The sequence below is a fragment of the Astatotilapia calliptera genome, chromosome 11 (assembly GCF_900246225.1).
Source record: "Astatotilapia calliptera chromosome 11, fAstCal1.2, whole genome shotgun sequence".
In the NCBI taxonomy this organism is placed as follows: domain Eukaryota; kingdom Metazoa; phylum Chordata; class Actinopteri; order Cichliformes; family Cichlidae; genus Astatotilapia; species Astatotilapia calliptera.
The window spans coordinates 23,098,900-23,119,143 of NC_039312.1; the positions used below are offsets into that span (position 1 = coordinate 23,098,900).

The 20,244-nt window shown below is 42.4% G+C and overlaps 1 protein-coding gene across 3 annotated transcripts in view; it reads left to right on the forward strand.

The window, feature by feature from the left end:
* Positions 1 to 20,244, forward strand: part of ddr1 (discoidin domain receptor tyrosine kinase 1) — a 50,792-nt gene that overhangs the window by 11,140 nt on the left and 19,408 nt on the right. For all 3 annotated transcript variants that reach the window (XM_026184957.1, XM_026184955.1, XM_026184956.1), the window contains exons 2-6: positions 9,852 to 10,009; positions 13,428 to 13,530; positions 17,248 to 17,323; positions 18,318 to 18,470; positions 19,289 to 19,436. In XM_026184957.1, coding sequence (XP_026040742.1) covers positions 9,910 to 10,009; positions 13,428 to 13,530; positions 17,248 to 17,323; positions 18,318 to 18,470; positions 19,289 to 19,436 — 580 coding nt within the window. In that variant the 5' untranslated portion in view covers positions 9,852 to 9,909. The remainder of the gene's footprint in view (positions 1 to 9,851; positions 10,010 to 13,427; positions 13,531 to 17,247; positions 17,324 to 18,317; positions 18,471 to 19,288; positions 19,437 to 20,244) is intronic.

A 20,244-nucleotide genomic window follows, 5' to 3' on the forward strand; every position in this document is an offset into this window, starting at 1 on the left:
CAACACATCCCAAAGGTGCTCTACAGGATTGAGATCAGGTGACTGTGAAGGCCATTTTACAGACAAACCAGTTTGAGACGATTGCTGCTTGGGATATGGTGTCTTATCTTCCTGGAAGCAGCCATCAGAGGGGGGAGACATTGTCTTTTCATGGTCAGAAACAATACTCAAGTAGATCGTGGTGTTTAAATGATGCTCAATTGTTACTAAAGTGTTAAACGGCTCGAAATGTGCCCAAAAAAATATCTCCCAGCAGCCTAAACTGTTGAGACAAGATAGGATGAACCCATGTTTTCATCTTGTTTACACCAAATTCTGAATTTTTGCATCAGAAATCAAGAATCTTCAGACCAGGCTTTTTCCAGTCTTATATAGTCAAGCTTTATTTTGGATTGTAACATCTGTTTCTGTGGCACGGAGTGTGGTCTTCTGCTGCCAGAGCCCCTAAGCTTCAAAGTTGGTCATGTTGTGAATTCAGAGATGCTTTTCTGCCTACCTGGGTTGTAACAAGTGGTTACTGCCGCCTTGGTGTGAACTCAATTCAGTTTGACCATTCTCCTCTGACATCAACAAGTCATTTTCACTCAGAGAACCACCGCTTACTAAACGTTTTCTATCTTTCAGACTGTTCTCTGTAAACCCTAGAGATTGTTATGTAGGAAAATCAGAGTAGATCAGTTTCTGAAATACTCAGACAGCCCATCTTGCATCAGCAACCATGCCACATTCAAATCACCTTTCCGATGCTCAGTTTGAACATCAGCAGGTCATCTTGACCATTCCTGCATGTCTAAATGCCCTAGGTTGCTGCCATGTGAGTGGTTGCCCTAACAACTTATCTGAGTGTGTAACGAATACCACTGCTGCAAAGCGCACTACCGTTGTGATCATTTTATTGATGTTAATTAAATGTGAAATGTAAAGAAACATAAAATAATAATAACTCTCACATCAACGTTAAATTAATTGAAAATGTTGTAATTATCAATTGTTAATCAGTCACGGATCATAAATGAATCAAGGAATATCTACACAGGCGTTCAGTGCACCTTTTTTGGAAACATCACTCCCGTGTGTTACCTAAAGCAAGTCTGTGTTTTTAAAATTCTCAGAGCTTATTCTAATTTAGCTATTTGAGTGTCCAGAGCCTTCAAAGATTCGATCATAGTCTCAAAATGGCAAAAAATAAATATTTCTTATGAATTTCATCAGCGTGTTATTGCTCAAAGACATAAAAAGTGTGCTGCATATTTTATTCAGCAGTGAATTATTCTCTCTATAGAACAGCACAGTCTGGCTTTAATTATAACTAAGCAAGACAAAAAAAATACACCAGCGACTGAAGTCTGAGAAACATACGCCTCGCAGGTTCCAAACTGGCACTTTAAATGGTATCTGCAAGGTGACTCCAGGATGCTTGCCTTCTGTGAAAGATTCACAAAGAAGGGGAAAAGCCTCATATCTGAGGTGAACAAAAGGTGAAAATTAGTCTGAGGAGGGAAAACAGCCAGTGGAAGACATGTGCGTTTTTTTTCTCTTCAAAATCTTTTCTGGAAGCGCAGCATCTTGGAGTCGCCTCTCCACTGTTGACGTTAAAACTGCTGTTTTGGTGTAACCTTTCATAAAAACGCCAATTAAGGACCTGTGAGGTGTCTTTTTCTCTAATGCACTTGTCCTTTTGCTCAGAATTGCACTGTGGCCTCCTACTTCTTTCTATTCTGGTTAGGGCCAGTTTGTGCTCATCTATGGACTGAGTGGTACACACCATCATATAAAATCGTAATTTTGTCTTTTATTTGTGACAATTTCCTCAATAAAGAAGTATCCTTTCTTTTAGAGCAAAAATACTCTGACAAATTTGAGAAGAAAGCTCCTTTTTTCAGGTCAATTTGAAACTATAATCGAACCCATAAAGGCTAATGATCCAGACACTCAGGTAGCCAAATGTATTCCTTGTGTAATCAGCAGAACAGTTTTCAGCTGTGCATACACACTCGTGAAACGATGAATCGGCCTTTTAACATCCGAAAGCTGCAGTAGGTACTTAAATTTGTTTCAGTGGAACACGGGGCTTTACACCTACGAATATACTCCAATAAAAATAATGAATGACTCATAATTAATGGCGCCATCAATCACTGATTGTAATTTGGAAAATTTATCATCAGTTAAAATAGAAAAGGGGGGAAGTGTGCTTCAAAAATAAAGACATTTCTAAGCGACCCCAAACATTTTGAGCAGCAGTGTTTTGGCAAGTGTAAATGATCATATTCATCAAGTTGATAAGTTGATGCATTCTGCTCCAGAAACTTGAAAGATAAGCAAATAGTAAGCAAACATGGCCAGTATGAAAGGCATGAAATGAAATTTGCTAAGGTTGCTGTTCGGCAGAACCCTTGACAGGAAAAATGGATGACGTATCAACTGTGATTGATTACCTCTCTTAGGTTTCAAGCCTGTGCAGCTTTATTTTTTCTACTATACTGACACAAACTGATACTAATGGCTGCAACCAAAAAAGAGCCTACAAGTCAAGATACACTTTAATAATAGTCAGCGGCCGGTGATGTGAACCATGCAGAGTTTGCAATTCAAGTATTAAAACATGCAAAATAATGTGCAGAAAAAAAAACAAAGCAAACTTTTACATCATTTCTGATTTTTTATTTTTTTTTTTTTTGGGGGGGGGCTTTATTGGACAACTGGAAAGAATAATGAAGGCTAAAATTTGGGCCCAAGGCGAGGAGTTCCGGAGAAAAGACGCTAACCAGAGCCAAGGAAGTCTCGCCAGCTTTCGCTGGAGCAATCTAATTATAGAGACTGGCACGCTAGCTTTAATGATGCAATGGCTGCTCACTTTAAAAAAAGTTCTCCCGTGTGTTCGTCCCTGCTCTCGTCTGTTTCAGACATGGTTTTTTTTGGGATTTTTTGCTGTGCGGGACAGAAACAGCAGCTGCTCATAAGTATTCACAGTCCTGCTCGTGGATTAGCAGAGACAAAATGTGAGCGTAGATTGGACTGCACACTGCGCTGCCTCCTCCAGAACACAGCGGGCCCTTCTCATTCTCTCTGAGTGCTAACCACAGCTGTTCAACACCACTTGACTTTTCCTAACAACAATGTTCTCAGATGGCTGTGGCCACTTTTGTTCCTTCTCGCTGGAACAGTTGCTCTTCTGGTTTTCTTTAATGTCTTTGTCTCTTGGTGGTGTGTTGGATGAGAGCTCGTTGCCTTGCTGACCAAAACGGTGATGAGACTCTGTTCAGGTTGATGTTTGTTGATATCACCGTGGTTGTTATAGTGATTGCCTTGGATTTGTGGCCCCACTCATCAGTTTGAACTCTTGAGTGTTTTTTGCACGCTGAGCCTAGTCCAGTAAGCCCCATATTTCTGCATTGTGTCATCAGTCGTATGTGCATTCAGATGAAGAGGGAGAAAAGATGGCACTCTTTTTTTTTTTTTTTTTTTTTTTTTCCTCTCTCTCTCTTTCACTTTCTCTCCTCTACATGAACACGTGCACTGTGTATCGGTTGCGTTGTGACTGCCATTCAGGACAGCTGCACCGGCTCGGTCCCCACACACCCATGCGTACGCGCACTACGAGGCCATAAGTCACCATTTCTGCACCACCTCCCAACTACTCACATTCATGTAACCGTGTCATCGCTGCTCTTGCCCCTCCACCCCGTTGTGCTTGAGCAGACTCTACTATTCCCTCTGTTTCCATACATTCCCTCTGCCTGCCTCTCTCCCTCCCCTCCCTCTGATCCTCTGTCACTACAGCTGTGTGTCAGCTGTTGGCCTGTCCCAGTCTACTCAGAGATGAAGCTGAAATGTAAAGGGTCTGCAGGGAAGACAGCCTGGCCCCTCTGTTTCACCCAGCTGTCACTCCCACTTCAGACTTCCACTTATCATTAAGGCTTCTTTCTTCCTTCTTGCTTCCCCATCGGAAGTTTTTTTTTTTTTTTTTTTTTTTTTTTTTTTTTTTTTTTTTTTTTTTTAAATTTCTGTAAGAGTCACATGCTTGATTGGTTTCTTTGGGCTTCTAGTTTTTCCTGCCTTTAGTGTTCCTCTGTCTACGTCTTGGTGTTTATTGTTGGTCATTCTTTGTGTTGCTTTGAGGGTTCGTTTTTTCTGGTCTTCAACATGGATCCAAATTTCACGAGGATCGCTCCTACTCCTACAGTGTTGGTCGGGATTTAATCAAACACGCACACACTGATCACCTGATGGGGCTTCACAGAAACGTTGCAGAAGGTCAATATCGGATTTGTTATTTTATGTGCACTTTTCCATTTTCACAGCATAACCTTCATGCACACCACCCACAATTTCACCAAATTCTCACTTTTCATTTACTGAACAATATTCAGTTCAAACCACTTAGTGAAGCCTTTAACATCAGATTCTCTGTGTTGATCCATTTGGCACCTTCAGATCACTTTACCACGGGTGGTGCGTAGCATTTATATCCTGCTCAGTGTCGTTATCTTATTGGTCATTAAGAGTGAGGGAGTGGCCCTATTGGTCGACTCCCACGTTAGGAAGGTTTAAGCCTTTGTATCACCATTAGACATCAGATCAGACATGATCATGCTTTATTTTTACCATGTTTACTAATGAGCATGTAGTCATAATGCTCATGAAGTCAAACACTTTTGTTTGGTGGTGAACAAGATGAACAAGACTCCAGAATGACCGTATATGTATGTATATACTAGGGGTGCAACGATACTCGTATCGATATTGAACCATTCGATACAGTGTTTTCTGTTCGGTACGCATATGTATCAAACAATACAAAATTTGTAATTTATTTTTATCAACTTTCCTTCTGACAATGCTGTCTGTGTTGAGCGCTCAGTGAATCTGCGTTCGACTACTCCGCCTAGGCTGCACTGTCGAGCGCAGATCCACTGAGCGTTCAACACAGACAGCATCGTCAGAAGGAAGAGCGCAGGGCAAGCTAGCGAGACAGAAGTTAAGCTCTCCTTGCAACATGGCAAATTGAACCTCCCCCACCCTCATTCAGATCTGGCATTTGGAATTATTTTGGTTTTCATGTGACGTATGACCCTGAAGGTAAGCGCGTCATGGACTAAAGTAAAACAGTATGTTGGATGTGCCACGCAATGCTCAATTACATGGGTGGGAACTAGTGTGTTAGCTCGTTAACGTGTTGGCCGTCTAGCCCCAAGCAGGGGTAGCTCGTTAACGGAGATTTGCCATGTTACGAATATGACTGCACATTTACACCGACATCATCCTAGTGCAAAGACAAGTGGAAGCAGACAAAAACAACAAGCATGCATGCTACAAACTTTACCCGAGTCATTTAGACAGCCGTTAGCACATGATTCTCCTTATGGGGACCTGATATGTTTAATATTGTGGCGAGCTCAGACAAGGAGGAGACGGAGGTATCGTTTGGTCTTGCTTCCCGTGAGCTAGCCAGGGAGCACAGCCGTTTATTGACATCTGCAGAAGAACACTGCCGCTAGCTAACTGCTCAGCGGGGCAACCGCACAGCAACAACAACACACAGAGCGCCCTCTGACCCCGGAAGGACACACCGTCGCAGCGAGAAGGCGTCACCCGTCACTATGGCAACATAAACAAAACATAACTGTACAAACAGACCCCCCGAACCGCCCTGACCCGCTACATAGCCCCCACCTAAGGGGTCAGTCGTCCCCGACGACCCCATTGCCCCACACAAAGTCCTGCAAATGTCCAGTTGCCTTCTTTTGGCGCACCGGCCGCTCACGACCGGCGGGGGAAAAGTCACTCGGGTCAGAACATGGGGTGCCACCATCATCCCACTTCTGACACCAATGTGGCGAGCTCAGACAAGGAGGAGACGGAGGTGTCGTTTGGTCTTGCTTCCCGTGAGCTAGCCAGGGAGCACAGCCGTTTATTGACATCTGCAGAAGAACACTGCCGCTAGCTAACTGCTCAGCGCGGCAACCGCACAGCAACAACAACAACAACACACAGGGCGCTCTCTGACCCCGGAAGGACACACCGTCGCAGCGAGAAGGCGTCACCCGTCACTATGGCAACATAAACAAAACATAACTGTACAAACAGAACCCCGAACAGCCCTGACCCGCTACAATATGCTGCTGAGAATATAGCCCAGAAGAAGCGTATAGTATAGCTTTTATTTTATTTTGGAAAGAGCCATTTCTCTGTAATAAACTCTCTTTTCCAAAGATGAGTGATTCCTCAATCAGATACAGGGCTTGCAAAATCGCTAGCCCGATTTTGCAACCCCAGTCGGGCTACCAAACTCCATCTCTGCCCTGCCCGTCGGGCTATTGTAGGAAGGAAAAATATATGTCAATGCTTTTGCATTCTTTCGGAAATGTAGCTGGGTAATTATGTCATTGGCATCGGTGAGCCACTGTCAATATGTGACATATTGAAATCGCGTTTGAATTTGCGCTTGTTTTTTTGCTTTCACTTTGCAATCGCATGAACTGTGTATAGAGAGCGACAGCACTGATTGGTGAGTGATGATAATTTGCGCACCAATTCCTCTGACATCGTCTTATCAATCGTTAGCTTACTATGCAAACATGACAAGTGAAATCTCCCGCAGCAAGCTTAAACATATGAGAGGTTGATCGTGCAGAGAATCGCTGACCTGTGTGTGTGTGTGTGTGTGTGTGTGTGTGTGTGTGTGTGTGTGTGTGTGTGTGTGTGTGTGTGTGTGTGTGTGTGTAAGTAAAAACAGCAGGATATATATTTTAGTTCTGCTGAGCCAAATAAGACAGGTCAGGGTGAAGAAGTGACAGCCAAAGAAAAGCTTACCACAAAACGGAAAAGTTATGACAAATCAGACTATAAGGCAAAAAGAAAGTGCAGCTTTATGGTTTCATGGACAAAAGAATTTCTGTGGCTGCAATATGACGAGCTATATAACCAGGGCTGCACATAAGTGGTCCGCAGGTGCGCATTCGCTGTCAAAAAAAAAACAAAACTCGCACAAGATATGAAGTTGCAACGCGTGTTTGCATACATAAGATTTTCTGGAGGAGGACAGACATTTGTTTAGAACTCTTAAAGATGTCGAAGAAGCTCCTTTAAGCAATTACTTTGGTGTTCCTCCACCTCCAAAGAAATGTCAGAAGGAGTCCGAACCACAAAAGAAGCGCGTATTCTCGGAAAAGTGGTTGCAGGAGGTGAGCTGGCTTCAAACAAATGATGAACGCACAGAGATGTGGTGCGGAATGTGCCGTGAAAATCCCACTTTAGCGGACAAAAACAGTGCTTTTTATATGGACGCAAACGCGCGTTGCAACTTCTTATCTGGTGCGTGTCTTTTATTTTGACAGCGAATGCGCACTTGCGGACCACTTATGTGCACCCGTGTAAATAACATAATGTTCTGCCGGGTGTGTTGTTGGTTTTCTCTCGATTTCTGGGTCGACAAGCGCCTTTGTTACTGGGACCAGTCATTTTAAGAAAGGCCCCCATTAGAACCCATGAGAAATGCAAGAAATGCATTATTGCTCAGTCTGCAATATCTTTCCCAGAACAAACACCAATTGCAAATAACATACTAAAAATAAACCTGAAAAATCTGTTTAGAACAGCGTACTATGTTGCAAAGAGTGAACTACCACTGGCAAAATTTAGCAGTCTTTGCAAACTTCAAAAAGCAAATGGCCTAGATCTTGGTTCCACTTGTCTCTTACCCGTGACTTCAGCGGAAATTTCAAATTCAGGATCTGACACAGACGGATTCATGTCCTACACAGTTCTTACAAGTTCATAGAAATTTCTGTTCAATTAGAACCAAGTATTTGAGTTGATGATTGTAATTTTTATACAATGTTGTAATTTGTTTTTCAACAATTTTTTTGATTAATGTTTTGTTTCCTTTACAATATTATACTTTAATGTATAATATTGTAAAGGAAACAAAACATTAATCAAAAAATTGCTCTCTTTTTTATTCGGGCTACTTATATTTATTTTGGGCTACCAAAAACTGAAGAGTCCCTGCCCGAAGGGCTACCAGGGATTTTGAAATTTTGAGAGCCCTGAGATATATTTATTTTTTAAATTACTTTTTGTTTCAGCAACATTAAATTTAAAAACTGTACTTTTGAGTTAAAATATATATTTATAATTTTAATAAATGACAAATTAAAAAGGCATGAACAATTTTTTTTGTATCGAAAAAATATCGAACCGTGACACCAAAGTATCGAACCGAACCGTGAATTTTGTGTATTGTTGCACCCCTAGTATATACATATATAACTGTTGCCTTAAGGCACATTATTTTGTAAGGCAGAGCCTACAATGTTACATTAAAAAGACTCCAACAATCACACTTTGAGCCAGCAAAAGTGGGAAGGAAAAACTGCCTTTTAACAGGTTGTTCTTTTCCTCCTTGGTGGTCCGCAGCCCTGCTCTTGTTAGTATTTGTTTCACTGAGATGTGTTCCCACCTGTATATTGGCCCTCTGTGCATATACAGTGTTACTGTCTTTCATCTGTCTGCTTACCTCTCACTCCTCGTGCTTCCTGTGCTCCTTTTGTGGTTTCCTGTTTTGTTTAACGTCTGGAATTCTGGGACTCTACAATCAGCCATTTACAAAAAAAAGCTCATATTCTGTTTGTTTTGCCGTCTCCTGTGTCTTGTATTTCCGTCCAAAATCTACACTTGCACGATATGCTCTGGTACCAGTTTATTAGTCACTAGCTAAAACTGTATAAATATAGCCCAACTGTTAACACAGGAGACCTGCAGTAAATCCTGCCTTGATGACGGGTATAATGTACTGCTTTTGCTGAAACTAGGGAGGTATTTATTGAACTTTATTGCCGTTTTGGAAGCTCCATACATGACAGTGCAGTTCAGCACCACGGACTAAAGACTCCAGAATGACCATAAAGTAAAATCCACACCTCTGTAAAACAGTTTAGACAAAAAATAAACATGCTAACTTTCACAAGGGAACGATTCATTACAGCTTTGGAGTTTTTTTGCTTTTTAAATTTTGAGGTGTACCTAATAAACTGGCCACTGAGTGCAGCTGTTTTAATGTTTAATGATCTTTAGAGCCTTTCTCTCTCTCGGTAGAATAAAACAACGTCTGTAATAAGCAAGTAATTTACTCAGTACTAACCTATCACAGGCTGCGTTTGTGTCCTCATTAACTCCAAACACTGACATCTGTCCTGTTCCCTTTCTTGTTGGCTCTCATTTCTTCAGCCTTAAAGTTTCATCTGTTTGTTATTTATTACAAACAAGCGTCTGTAACTGGCTGCTCCAAATGTGCTCCATCTCGTAAAGTAGGTTTGAAACCAGTAATTTGGAGATATGAATGGCATTTCAAATACAGAAGGAATGAAATTCTCTTGGAGTAGATGGTTGACGGCTAATTATACCATCCTTGGATACCAGGCTGTTTCGTTTGTAGCCTTCATACAGGCAGCTTAGTATTATTGTATCGTGGCATTCTGGTGCCAGAGAGAAAAACAAATTAGCCTGTGAAAGTGGCCTTTGTTATACGGCTTTGTGCTTGCTCCTCTGGGGCTTTTGGCTCATTTCTGCATTTGGCATTGAAATTGTTGAGAAACAAATGATTGTGAGACACGCGACGTGCTTTGGAATAAGAGGATTTGACCGAGGGTTGAGTTATCGGTGGCGATGGCGGGTCTGTGAGCTTTACAGTCTGGGGGTAGGGCTGTATGTGTGCATGTGAATGTATATATATGTATATGAAGTGAAATGATTTGTGGTCTGATGGTGCTGCCTGGTGTTTTTAATGGGCTTTTTAAAAAAAGTTTTTATAGGAGATGTGGTTCTAAATGCCTTTTTCTCTGCGACAGGTATGCCTTTGGTCGTCAGTCTGACTCCCGACAGGTAACCAGGTGTGTTGCTGCTCTCATGGCTTTGACAACCCTGCGAGTGTTCCCTGTCGCTGTGGTCACCATCCTGGCAGTGCTGGCGTCGTCTGCAGAGGAGCATGAGTGGCACTTTGATCCAGGTGGGATGTCATCTATACATGTGTAGAGCAGAAAACATCGTGTCCTCAGTTTGAATTTGTTTTTGTTTGTGTCCTACTTTGTCCCCCAAACTCAGACATGATTGCATTTTCAAACCTGTTACCCTCTTCCTCTCCTTGGGCACAGCAAACGCCTTCCCCGCTGCTCTGAAATTCTCCTCACATTCTCAGATCAGTCAGCCTCATTCTCCATCCACTATCAACAGGCTATCCTGTGTCCTCTCCCTGTCTGCCAGCCAGTTGTTTGAAACAGGAGAATAAGATAGCTAGGCAACCCCCCCCCCCCCACCCCCCACCGCAACCGGCAGCTTGTCAAGACCGCTAATGGACAAGCAGATCGTGAAAGTGTCAATCAAAATGTCGGAGAAGGGAATGCATGAGGAGTTAGTGAATGTGTGCCAGCCAGGTGTAACCAGAGGAGAGTGTCTGCAGGGCGGCCAAACTTTGGACCGGAGCAGCTGGTCTGTGAATAGGAGAAAATCTGTAACTGTCATTACTGTCTTAATTATACATTTAGTATTTGTTTAATTCATTAATTATTCTTGAAATGATCTCCCGGCTGCCAGCATGTGACATTTAAGCAATATTTAAGCTGATATAAAACAAAAAAACCCAGCAAACATTTGAGTAGATTGATGAGTTTTTGCATGAAGTTGCCTAAAGTGTACCCAAAGTACAACTGAAACAAGTAGTCGGAATTATTAAACATGATATTTGCATGGGCGTATCTTGATTAGCATTGCTCTGGATAGCAAAACATACTCTAGCTGTGCTGTTCTGTCCTGGACAGTCTTTTGGTGCCAGAAGATTTAAATCTGTGGTGGACCTGATTGGATGCAGGTAAACAGTCCACATAGTTTTTAGTTTTTTTTGTTAAGTATCTGTGTTCATAAGAAATCACCGGTGCAAGGGAAAGGAAATCTTGGCCCAGATATCTGCTGGCTTCACTGAAAGTAAAAATCAGGTGAGATGACTAGCCAATGAGTTCCCAGATTTTGTTTGTCCAATGCTTTAATTGCATGATTACCAGACACCTGAAAAACTGAGAATATCTCCAACATCCTGAAAAATTAAGAAATTGTAACAAACAACTTCAACTAAAACAGAGAAGGGTAAAGAGAGTAAAGTTTGTGGCAATTGCTTCATTAAGTTTTTTGGTGCAGGCTTTGAAATAAAGTGCACATCTTACCAGTGGAGTACCAGAGACCCAAAATAGAATTGAACAGGTAATGGCTAACAGTAACACAGCCAGTGTGAGTCCTTGAAAGGCCTGATGGTGTTTTTGATAAACTGAATATTTGATTTTAGTCATTTGTGTCTGCATCTCCTGCACTGACTGCTTTTTAGCTTTCAAATCCCATTAGACAATGGCTTGTTTTTCCCATAGACTGTATATAAAGGATGGCCTGAATCACCAGGGCATTACTCGCTGATTTGTGATGTGTCGTTTAGAAGCTTTGGCTGGAGCCATCTTACTTTTGTGAAACCATACATCTCAAGGATGGACATATGCTTTATATGGTCAATTTACTCCTCGTGGGTGTGTAACTCACGAAACAAACACATTGTTTTATTTAAGAACAAAAGACTTAAAACAAGCTATTAAGATCATCTGAAAGTATTCACTAACAGTCTTTTTTCATAATAATAATAATAATAATAATAATAATAATGGATTGCATTTATATAGCGCTTTTTCGGGACCCCTCAAAGCGCTTTACAATGAACAGAGGAGTCTCCGTCCCCTGTTGCCAATGTTTCTTCCATCTTTTATGTACATATTTTTATAAATATATCCTTTTCTTCTTGATCTTACGTTTTCTTGAGCTCTCGGTTGAAGTTTAGCTGCTGGTAGACGGCGATAGACCACGATCAGGGCAAACATTGTTCTCTGAAAGTAAAGATTCTTTTCCAAACAGTTTTCAAGAAAGACTTCTCTGATGGTCTCTGACACATAAGATTAAGCTCGTTCTGGTTGTGCTTCTCTTTTTATTATTTAACTGACAGAAAAAATTATATAGTAAAAACTGAAGAGGAGTGATTGGTATTGGAAAAAGGTTATTATTTACAGCTCTAATTAAAAAAATTGTTTTGGGAGGAGTAATCGCCTGTTAAATGACTGTTTGATTTATTACTTAATCATATCCGTGAATCTAGATAAATTAACAGGCTGTGTAGTGCAATAGAGACGCTCGCATTTTGTCTTGTTCAAATGATTAAATCAAGCTTGGCAGTGTGAGCAGCAAGGTTTGGTGCATGCGCTAAAGTTTAATGTAAGATGACAGACAGAGAAAGTGAAGCCAGAGGACACAGCGGGGCAGAGACGAGAGAGCGAGAGGTGAAAAGACTGCAGATGGCGGGCTGTTGACTGGCGATGTGGTATAATGATGATGATGTAATGAAATGGGCACCTGTCCTCAGGGTGTGGATGAATTGTGTGTGTGTGTGTGTGTGTGTGTGTGTGTGTGTGTGGCGTCCGTTGGGAGGTTTTAGGGTTTGTCATGCGGCCCGACATTCCTGTTCACTGAGTCAATGACAGAAACTGAGTTAGACGCCCACCCAACCCCCGCCTCTTTATGTCACCCTCAGCCAACCCTGCATATCGCTGTCAGTAACCCTTTCCACTTTATCACTGCCCAACACTCCCGCAGCCTCTCACCCCCTCACCTCGTCCTCAGATAGCGCCATCGTTGGGTAATCCCTGCCTGGGACCGCGCTATCTGGATCGGTTGATAATGCTGCCGCTGGAGCAGAGCCGGTGCAGATATCTGAGACCTGTCTGTGTTCATTCCATCGCCCTTAGTTTCTTTCTCGCTTTAGTTCTCTCTCTGCAAATGCCCAACAGAAACGGGATCACTGGAGCCCTAAGGAGGTGGCTTTGTGCGAGCTGGAGAGCTGCATGGAAAGACAAAAGGGACTGAAGAAATGGGAAAGGTGTATTCTCAGAGATGACAGGTCACAGTATTTCACAGCGGGTGGCCTCATAAGCTGTGAGCATAAACTTGGAGGTGCATACGGGTATTACTGGCAGTCCGTCTAATGAAGTCACTTGTGACTAGTGAGAGAGGTATTACCGGAATAAGTGACAGTGACATTACGCATTGCATGAACAGTACCAACGGACATTAAAGCAAATAAAAGCAAAGGTAGGAGCGTTACATTTTTCCCCTTCCACTCACTGTCTGTGTGAGTTATGAAGCATAAAGTCCGGAACTTTTCCCAGAAATGACATAACAACATTATGCTCCGTGACCAATGATGACCACTCATGCTCTAATGGAAATATTAAATTTCCCCTGGACATGTGCTCCACACGGAGGAGAATTTTTCTCATATCTTTATCCGGCCTCTGTCTTCCTCTCCTTCTCTGTCTCTATCTCCCTCAACCCTTCCCTTACAGCTCAGTGTCGTTACGCCCTGGGGATGGAGGATGGCACCATCCCAGATTCTGACATCACTGCCTCCAGCGCCTGGTCAGACTCCACAGAGGCCAAACATGGAAGGTGGGAAGTGTGTGTCTGTGTGTCTGTTGTACCTGGAGTTCAAAGGTTACTCTCAAATACCTAAGCACATTTCCACAAACACAAACTTTTGTCTAAAATCTGTAGTTCTTCTTCCGCTTATGCTACAGTCACAACAAAAGTGATCTTTTTGCCTTTTAAATGGTTACTCTGAAGATGGCCGCAGTCAGCTGAGAGAGCAATAAAACAGCAATAAGATGAACTCAATGTGCAGCTGAAGGTGATGAAATCTGTTGCAATCTACAGAGACAGAAATTCACAATACCTGTTTAGATTCAGAGTCGAGCCAGAACCTCAAAGAAAATGCAAAATGGGCATCAGTAACCAGTATACAACCAGTTGGCAACCAGTTGCACTGAGTAACAGTAAGAGACATATTGCAGATGAGTTTCTGACTTGGATTGATTACAGTGTGTTGAATATGTTTGCATTTATGAATTAGATGTAAGTTACTTTCAAACCTTTGCCAGTCTTTCTGATGTTCTGACTGCAATTGTTTGGAGACAGGTTGCCTCCCACCATGCAACCTGTGCAACTGCCTTGTGATTGAAAGCTGGTCGCCACAACCACCTGCAGTCACCAGACATCTACAGACTTTTCCAAGTTGCAAGCAGGTTGCCATCCCGTTTTTAAAGAAGAGTTTTTGAAGAGTTACGCTTGAATTCTGCTTCAGCAAGAAATCCACTTCATGACTTGATGATGTAACCGGAAACCCCTCTAACCCCACGTTGTAACCTCCAATGTCAGTCAGACTCAGTGAGGGCTGCATCGACCCAAGATGAGTTACGTTTCTCTAAAAAGGTGCATGCCGGGTTACGTGGAAAGTTATAATGCAGGGTTAAGAGCGGTTTCTGGTTACGACGGCTGAAAAACAGTTTTCAACAGCAGTGATGTCACCGTGCACCAACACACACACCGTTGGGTTCACATCTGCATCAGAGCAACTAAGTGAAGGTTTCAGGGGATGATAAATTGCTTGCTTTTTGTCCAAGTGCTATACTCTGTTACTATTAGAAAGTAAAAAAATGGCAGATTTACAAGGTTTTTTAGGACGGCAGCAGCGACTCGACTTATTTTGGATGTGTGCTGTACAGTAATTAAATTCAGAAGTTCTTTTCCTATTATTCCTGGCTGTCACCGCTTTGATGTGGTGAGATAATACAGCTCAGACAGCAGACATCACCATGCAGTGAAAGTGTAACAGTGACAAAATGAATACAGACTTGATGTTCGCTGTGACGGATTACGTAACTTGAATAACTTCTCAGAGCGTGCGATTTGATTTTCACACCGTATTGAGATCAAAAAGAACAATTAGACGCCTGGAGAAGTAGGGAAAAATGCTAATGGATGGTTTGAGAGCAGAATGATTAGGGTTGATGTGAGGTGTAATGGATTGACGCACGCAAAACCACAGGTGTGGTGCTTCTAAAATTGGGTTGCTTTTTCTTTCCAAGCCAGCCACGGGAGAAAGCTTCTTATAAAGAAAACATAATCACCTCTTTGAATAGCAGCACCGACTGGGATCTCAGCTGGTTTCTACTTGATAGGGCGGATTTAATAGCCTGGTAGCGCCCGTCTGAATTGCCGCCCACATTTCTGATTTGTTCAGCTAATCGTATACAGAGTCTTTAAGTACAACAAAATGGTAATTGGGCCCAATTATCAGGCTGCGTTATCATCTCTTTCAGGAGTCAAGATGTCATGCTGGCCACTTGTCATACTCTGTAAAAGAGCTGCTGTTGTATTTAAACTTGCCGAGCAAAATTGAAGCGATCTCTCTTCCACAGGAATGAGATATTCCAGTGCTCATGCCAGGCTGATGTGCTGTCTTATTTTCAGTCTGTTGGCACCGTGCTAAAGTAATTTTTAGCAGGTTTATTAGATTAAGGTGGAAGATGATAGTTTGTGTGTGTCTTCTTAAAACCTACTTGGTAATTAGATCACCACCTTATCTGTCTGGCTGTAAGGTCTGCAACATGTTACCGCCACGTGTAATCTGTGGGATCGTGCATGTGTGTGTTTGGGTTCACTTGCCTCCATCAGCTTGCTGGGTTGGGTCTCTTGGCAGAGCGTCTAACCATGTGGAAATGATTATTAGTGCAGCCTCTTTTTAAGGCACATTAGGGAGATCCAAAAAGAGAGAAAACAGAGAGAGCAGCGGACATGAAGATTAAAAAAAATAAATAAATAAAATAAGTGTGAGGTGGATCGCTGCAATGGCGTGCTGAAAGGTAGGGGGGAAATTAATCTGAAAGCAGGGTTTTTGAGGGAGGGTGGTGTGTGGAGGGAGAGATGCAGAGCTGGTAGGTGATTACTCTTGGCCAGTGGAATACCAGCTTATTGGTTGGAGTGAGAGAGGAAATGATGGAGGGAATGAGTGAGCTGTGAACAATGGGAGACGAATGAAGAGTTGGCTGGTATTTAGGGAGGAATCAAAAGACAGACACACAGTGAGACGGGAGAAAAATGAGTTACTTGGCAGAGCGCTGTTCTGTAATGTTATCCATGCTGGCTGGTGCACGCTAGCTCTCCCTCCTCATTCTCTCTCCATTAGAGGACACTTGGTGGAGCCCTAATGTTTTGATATCATCTTGTGGTTCCCAGCAGCATGATCTCACCCGCTGAGGGGAGAACGGGAGTGATTAAAGTCCAAGCATGGCTGTCAGTGCGACCGAGTTGATCCAGTGATTTGTTTTGGTGGTCTGAGCAGCAGCTTTCATTTTGAGAGAAGCCCCACGGTGGTCAGAGCGCGGTTGTGGCCTGGCGTCTGTTCCAAAGCTCCTCGGTACGAGTCGGAGTCGCACACAGCCAAATTTGTGGTCGTCGTGCGGCTGCTCCGCGGTGCTGCTATGAACTTTTCTTCTCAGGGTTAGGGTTTGGGCTGAGTGAAAACCTTTGGTGCGTGTGTGGTCGTGGCAGGCCTGCGAGCAAAGATTGGTCCTGACGCTCGACACCACACAGATCTTGTTGTGAGGTTTGAAGAATGTGGAGGAGCCGGTAATTTTCACTCTGCTCCTTTCATCTCGTTTCCTCTCTTCATGAGCCGCTTGTGTTCTCTGCTTTTTCCATGAGGTTGGTTAACTAAACTAAACGGAGTGCGCAAAAACATTTCAAGATAAAAACTAGACTTTTGAAAACTGAAACCACATTCTAGACAAATAAACAAACTCTAATGCAAAATACATAAATATATATGCATATAAAAACTATATATAAAAACTGAAACCAACATTTTTAAACACTGAAAGCAGGAAATTCACTCTGGACCCTAAAGTGAAATTAAAAACAGATTCAACATCAACTAAAAATCAATATACAGTAATAACAGGGCTCTGCAGGTTTTCTCAGTCTCTCTGTCTTTAGCCATTTCCAGTTTTTATGCATCTTTCTCTCTTTTTCAGAGAGTGTTGTCATATTTATATGTGAATGTTTGGCTGCTGTAAAATCCAATTTGTGCTGGTGGAGGACTGGACTGTTTGTGCTGAATTCTCACTTGTACCTCTGCACACTGCCGGCACTCGGGGATTTGATGCAGTCTGCCGGTAGTCATGTTTCTATCTGCGTGCGAGTGTTTGCGTGTGGGACTGGGATTTCGTGAGCTTACGATTTGTGTTTTCGCTTTAAACAACTTGCAGTTTGTTTTCCTTTACTGTTATCTGACATTATCATCTCTCTCTATCTCCGTCTCTTTCTCAGGTTGAGTACTGGAGAGGGGGACGGAGCGTGGTGTCCATTAGGATCCGTGTTCCCCAGCGGATCAGAGTACCTTCAGGTGGGATGCTCATCTTTTTCTGCTCTGATATGCAGGTGCACTTATTGCTCACTACGGCTGCTGGTTTGGTGAAAGGTATTGATTGATATTTAATGATTAACAAGGTGTGAGTGCATTTGTAACCGTTATAAAAGTCTGTTCAATAATTCAGACAGATTTTTACTTTGAGGTGGTTTTACAGAAGCTATAAGGTTTCGTTGGGCATAATAATAAAGTGCAAATATACTGTTTAAACATTTAGGAAAAAAAAAGTGGAGTCTGCGTTTTCTCCTTGTGCATGTGCGGTTTTTTTTCTTCTTCCAGGAACTCTGGTTTCCTCCCACAGCTACAAACATGAATGAATGTGAATGCGAAGGTTGCCTTTCTCTCTGTGTTAGTCCCTGTGATGGACTGGTGATTCGTCCGGGCCATACACAGCATCTCACCCATCACAGTTAGGATAGACTCCAAAGGTTAAGAAATCGGGTGGATGGATGTTTGTTACAGTTGTGCAAAAAGTGCAACAAAGATAGGATTTTATTTTGCCAGTCGTTATGTTTGTTACATCTGGGCAGAAGCAGGGTCGCTGTTTTCCTTTTTCTTCTCCTAATGCATGCGTGTGTCACTCCCAGCTTTTAGTAGATACTGAAAGACAGATAAGATCTCTTTATGCTCTTCATGAGTTCTCCTTTCTATCTTTAAAAATCATTGAAATTGCAGTGGTGAAGAAGCTCTTAACTGTAATCCTACAAGAACACATATTTGTCAGTCTAGACCGCGCTAATCATCTTTTCTCTACATCAAGGTCATCGATATCCTCCCAAATCAGCTCTTTGCATTCTGAGCACACACTTTTTAGACTATCGTAAGCATATGAAAATAAGTCCTAAAATATATTGAAATTGAACAATATGAGTAAATGTAGGTGAGTTTGGAAGCATCCCAGTACTTTTAAATCTTGTTGGCATTTCCAGCTTTCTGAGTGACATACGTTATGATCATCTGTCATCTGTAGATTGACCTGCGCAGACTCCACTTCCTGGCTCTGGTCGGCACTCAAGGTCGCCACGCTGATGGGCACGGTCAGGAATTTGCACGCAGTTACCGGCTCCGCTATTCCCGAGATGGAGAGAAATGGATCACCTGGAAGGACCGCTGGGGCCAAGATGTAAGTGGGATTTTTCTCACGTCCTCGCCTTGATTACAAATGAACTGGATCCCTCTGTTTCTGTCACGCCTGGTAAACAAATGGAGCGAAATAACAGTTTGAATGTCATTAAATGAGCAAGTGGGGTGTCAACACAAGAAACATACTGCTGAGGGCGACTCCATTATTGATAGGATACGACTTAATATCCTGGGGCTGTTGAGTATAAATGAAGTGTTAATCACAGCTATCTGTATAATTCATTTGCATTTGATTTACTTATTATTCATTGTGAAGTTGAGCAGTTTGGAACTAAGCCAAGCTTCCGGCTGAACAATGCAACGAATGCATGTGCAGAGTTTATATTCTTTTAAAGCCTCTATTATTGCATCTGTTGAATATTTGATTTGGTGATACATGGTACTCTGTGTTTTGTACCACTCTTACATGGCAGCTTGGGAATTACAAACTCCGACAACAAAATGTTTAAGGAAGGTTACACTGTTTGGCTCTCACTTGCATTTACTATTCTGGACCTTATATTGACACACAACAAATATTGAGAAACTGCAAACCGAAGTAATTTTTTTTGCGTTAATGTGTTTCATCTAAAAACAGCCTGCGGCTCTAACCTCTCAAATCAATCATTCTTTGCACCTTTATGTATTAAAGAAAAAGTTCAGTCGGTTCATTTCAGCTCCTCTTGGATTAACAAATTCAGAAAATGCACTCTGAATAAAATCTGGGCGCCTTAAGGTGTGGATTTATTCAACCTTACAGTTATTAGCAGAGGCGAACAACATGCTGTGTGATTGAATATTTGAACTGCTCTCCCCTAGGTGGTGTCTGGTAATGAGAACACCTATGATGTTGTGCTGAAAGACCTCGGACCTCCCATTGTGGCTCGCATGGTGCGATTCTACCCCCTCGCCGACCGGGTTATGAGCGTTTGTCTTCGGGTGGAGCTCTATGGCTGCCTTTGGAACGGTGAGTGTGTATGAGCGTGGATTTGATGGACAACGTCCCCGATTTTACGAACACTCGTTTTGTCTGTGCTAGGCGATGCGTGCCCTCCAGTTTAGATAAAATATTTCATATGGTGAAGATGGCTTAGCTGGCTGTCGTCCCAGATTTGATCCTGTATCAGATGGTAATGATCACAAGTGTGTGGGTTGTTTTTTTTCCATGCATTCCATACATCGAATTGAGGCATTCAAATTTACAGCCTTTGTGGGATTTGGCCAAATAAAAGAAGCCCCATATTGATGAATGGTGTTGGTCTCCATGTTTGCTGAAGCACAACACTGACTCACTGAGTATTTATGTCTCCTATCCTGCCCCACCCACCTCCCTCAGACGCTCACTGGGTTGTCAGTAAATCACAACTGCCACTGGCACTAAAAGACCAGTTCCCGGTCTGTGTCTTCAGGGACACCATCCCTCTGAAATATGTTTGAATGTGGCTTTCGGCTCTTTTCCCTTTTCGTTTTTCCTACGGGCTGGAGATTATGCAGAATCTACACAATGTAATGCTGCCTCTCTAAAGTCTGATATGGAATGAAATAAAAGGTCAAATATGTATACATATTTGACCTTTTATTTCATTCCATATCAGATTTTAGAGAGGCAGCACAATGTCACCCCATTATTATTCCTTAGCTTTAACTTTGGACCTGCTTGGCTCTCAAGCACTCGCACACCGGTACCTGCAAATACTCACATCTAAAGACACATGTTTATGTGCAATCAGGGTGTGCTGCACATATGTTATGTGAAGAATTGTGTTTATTTTGGG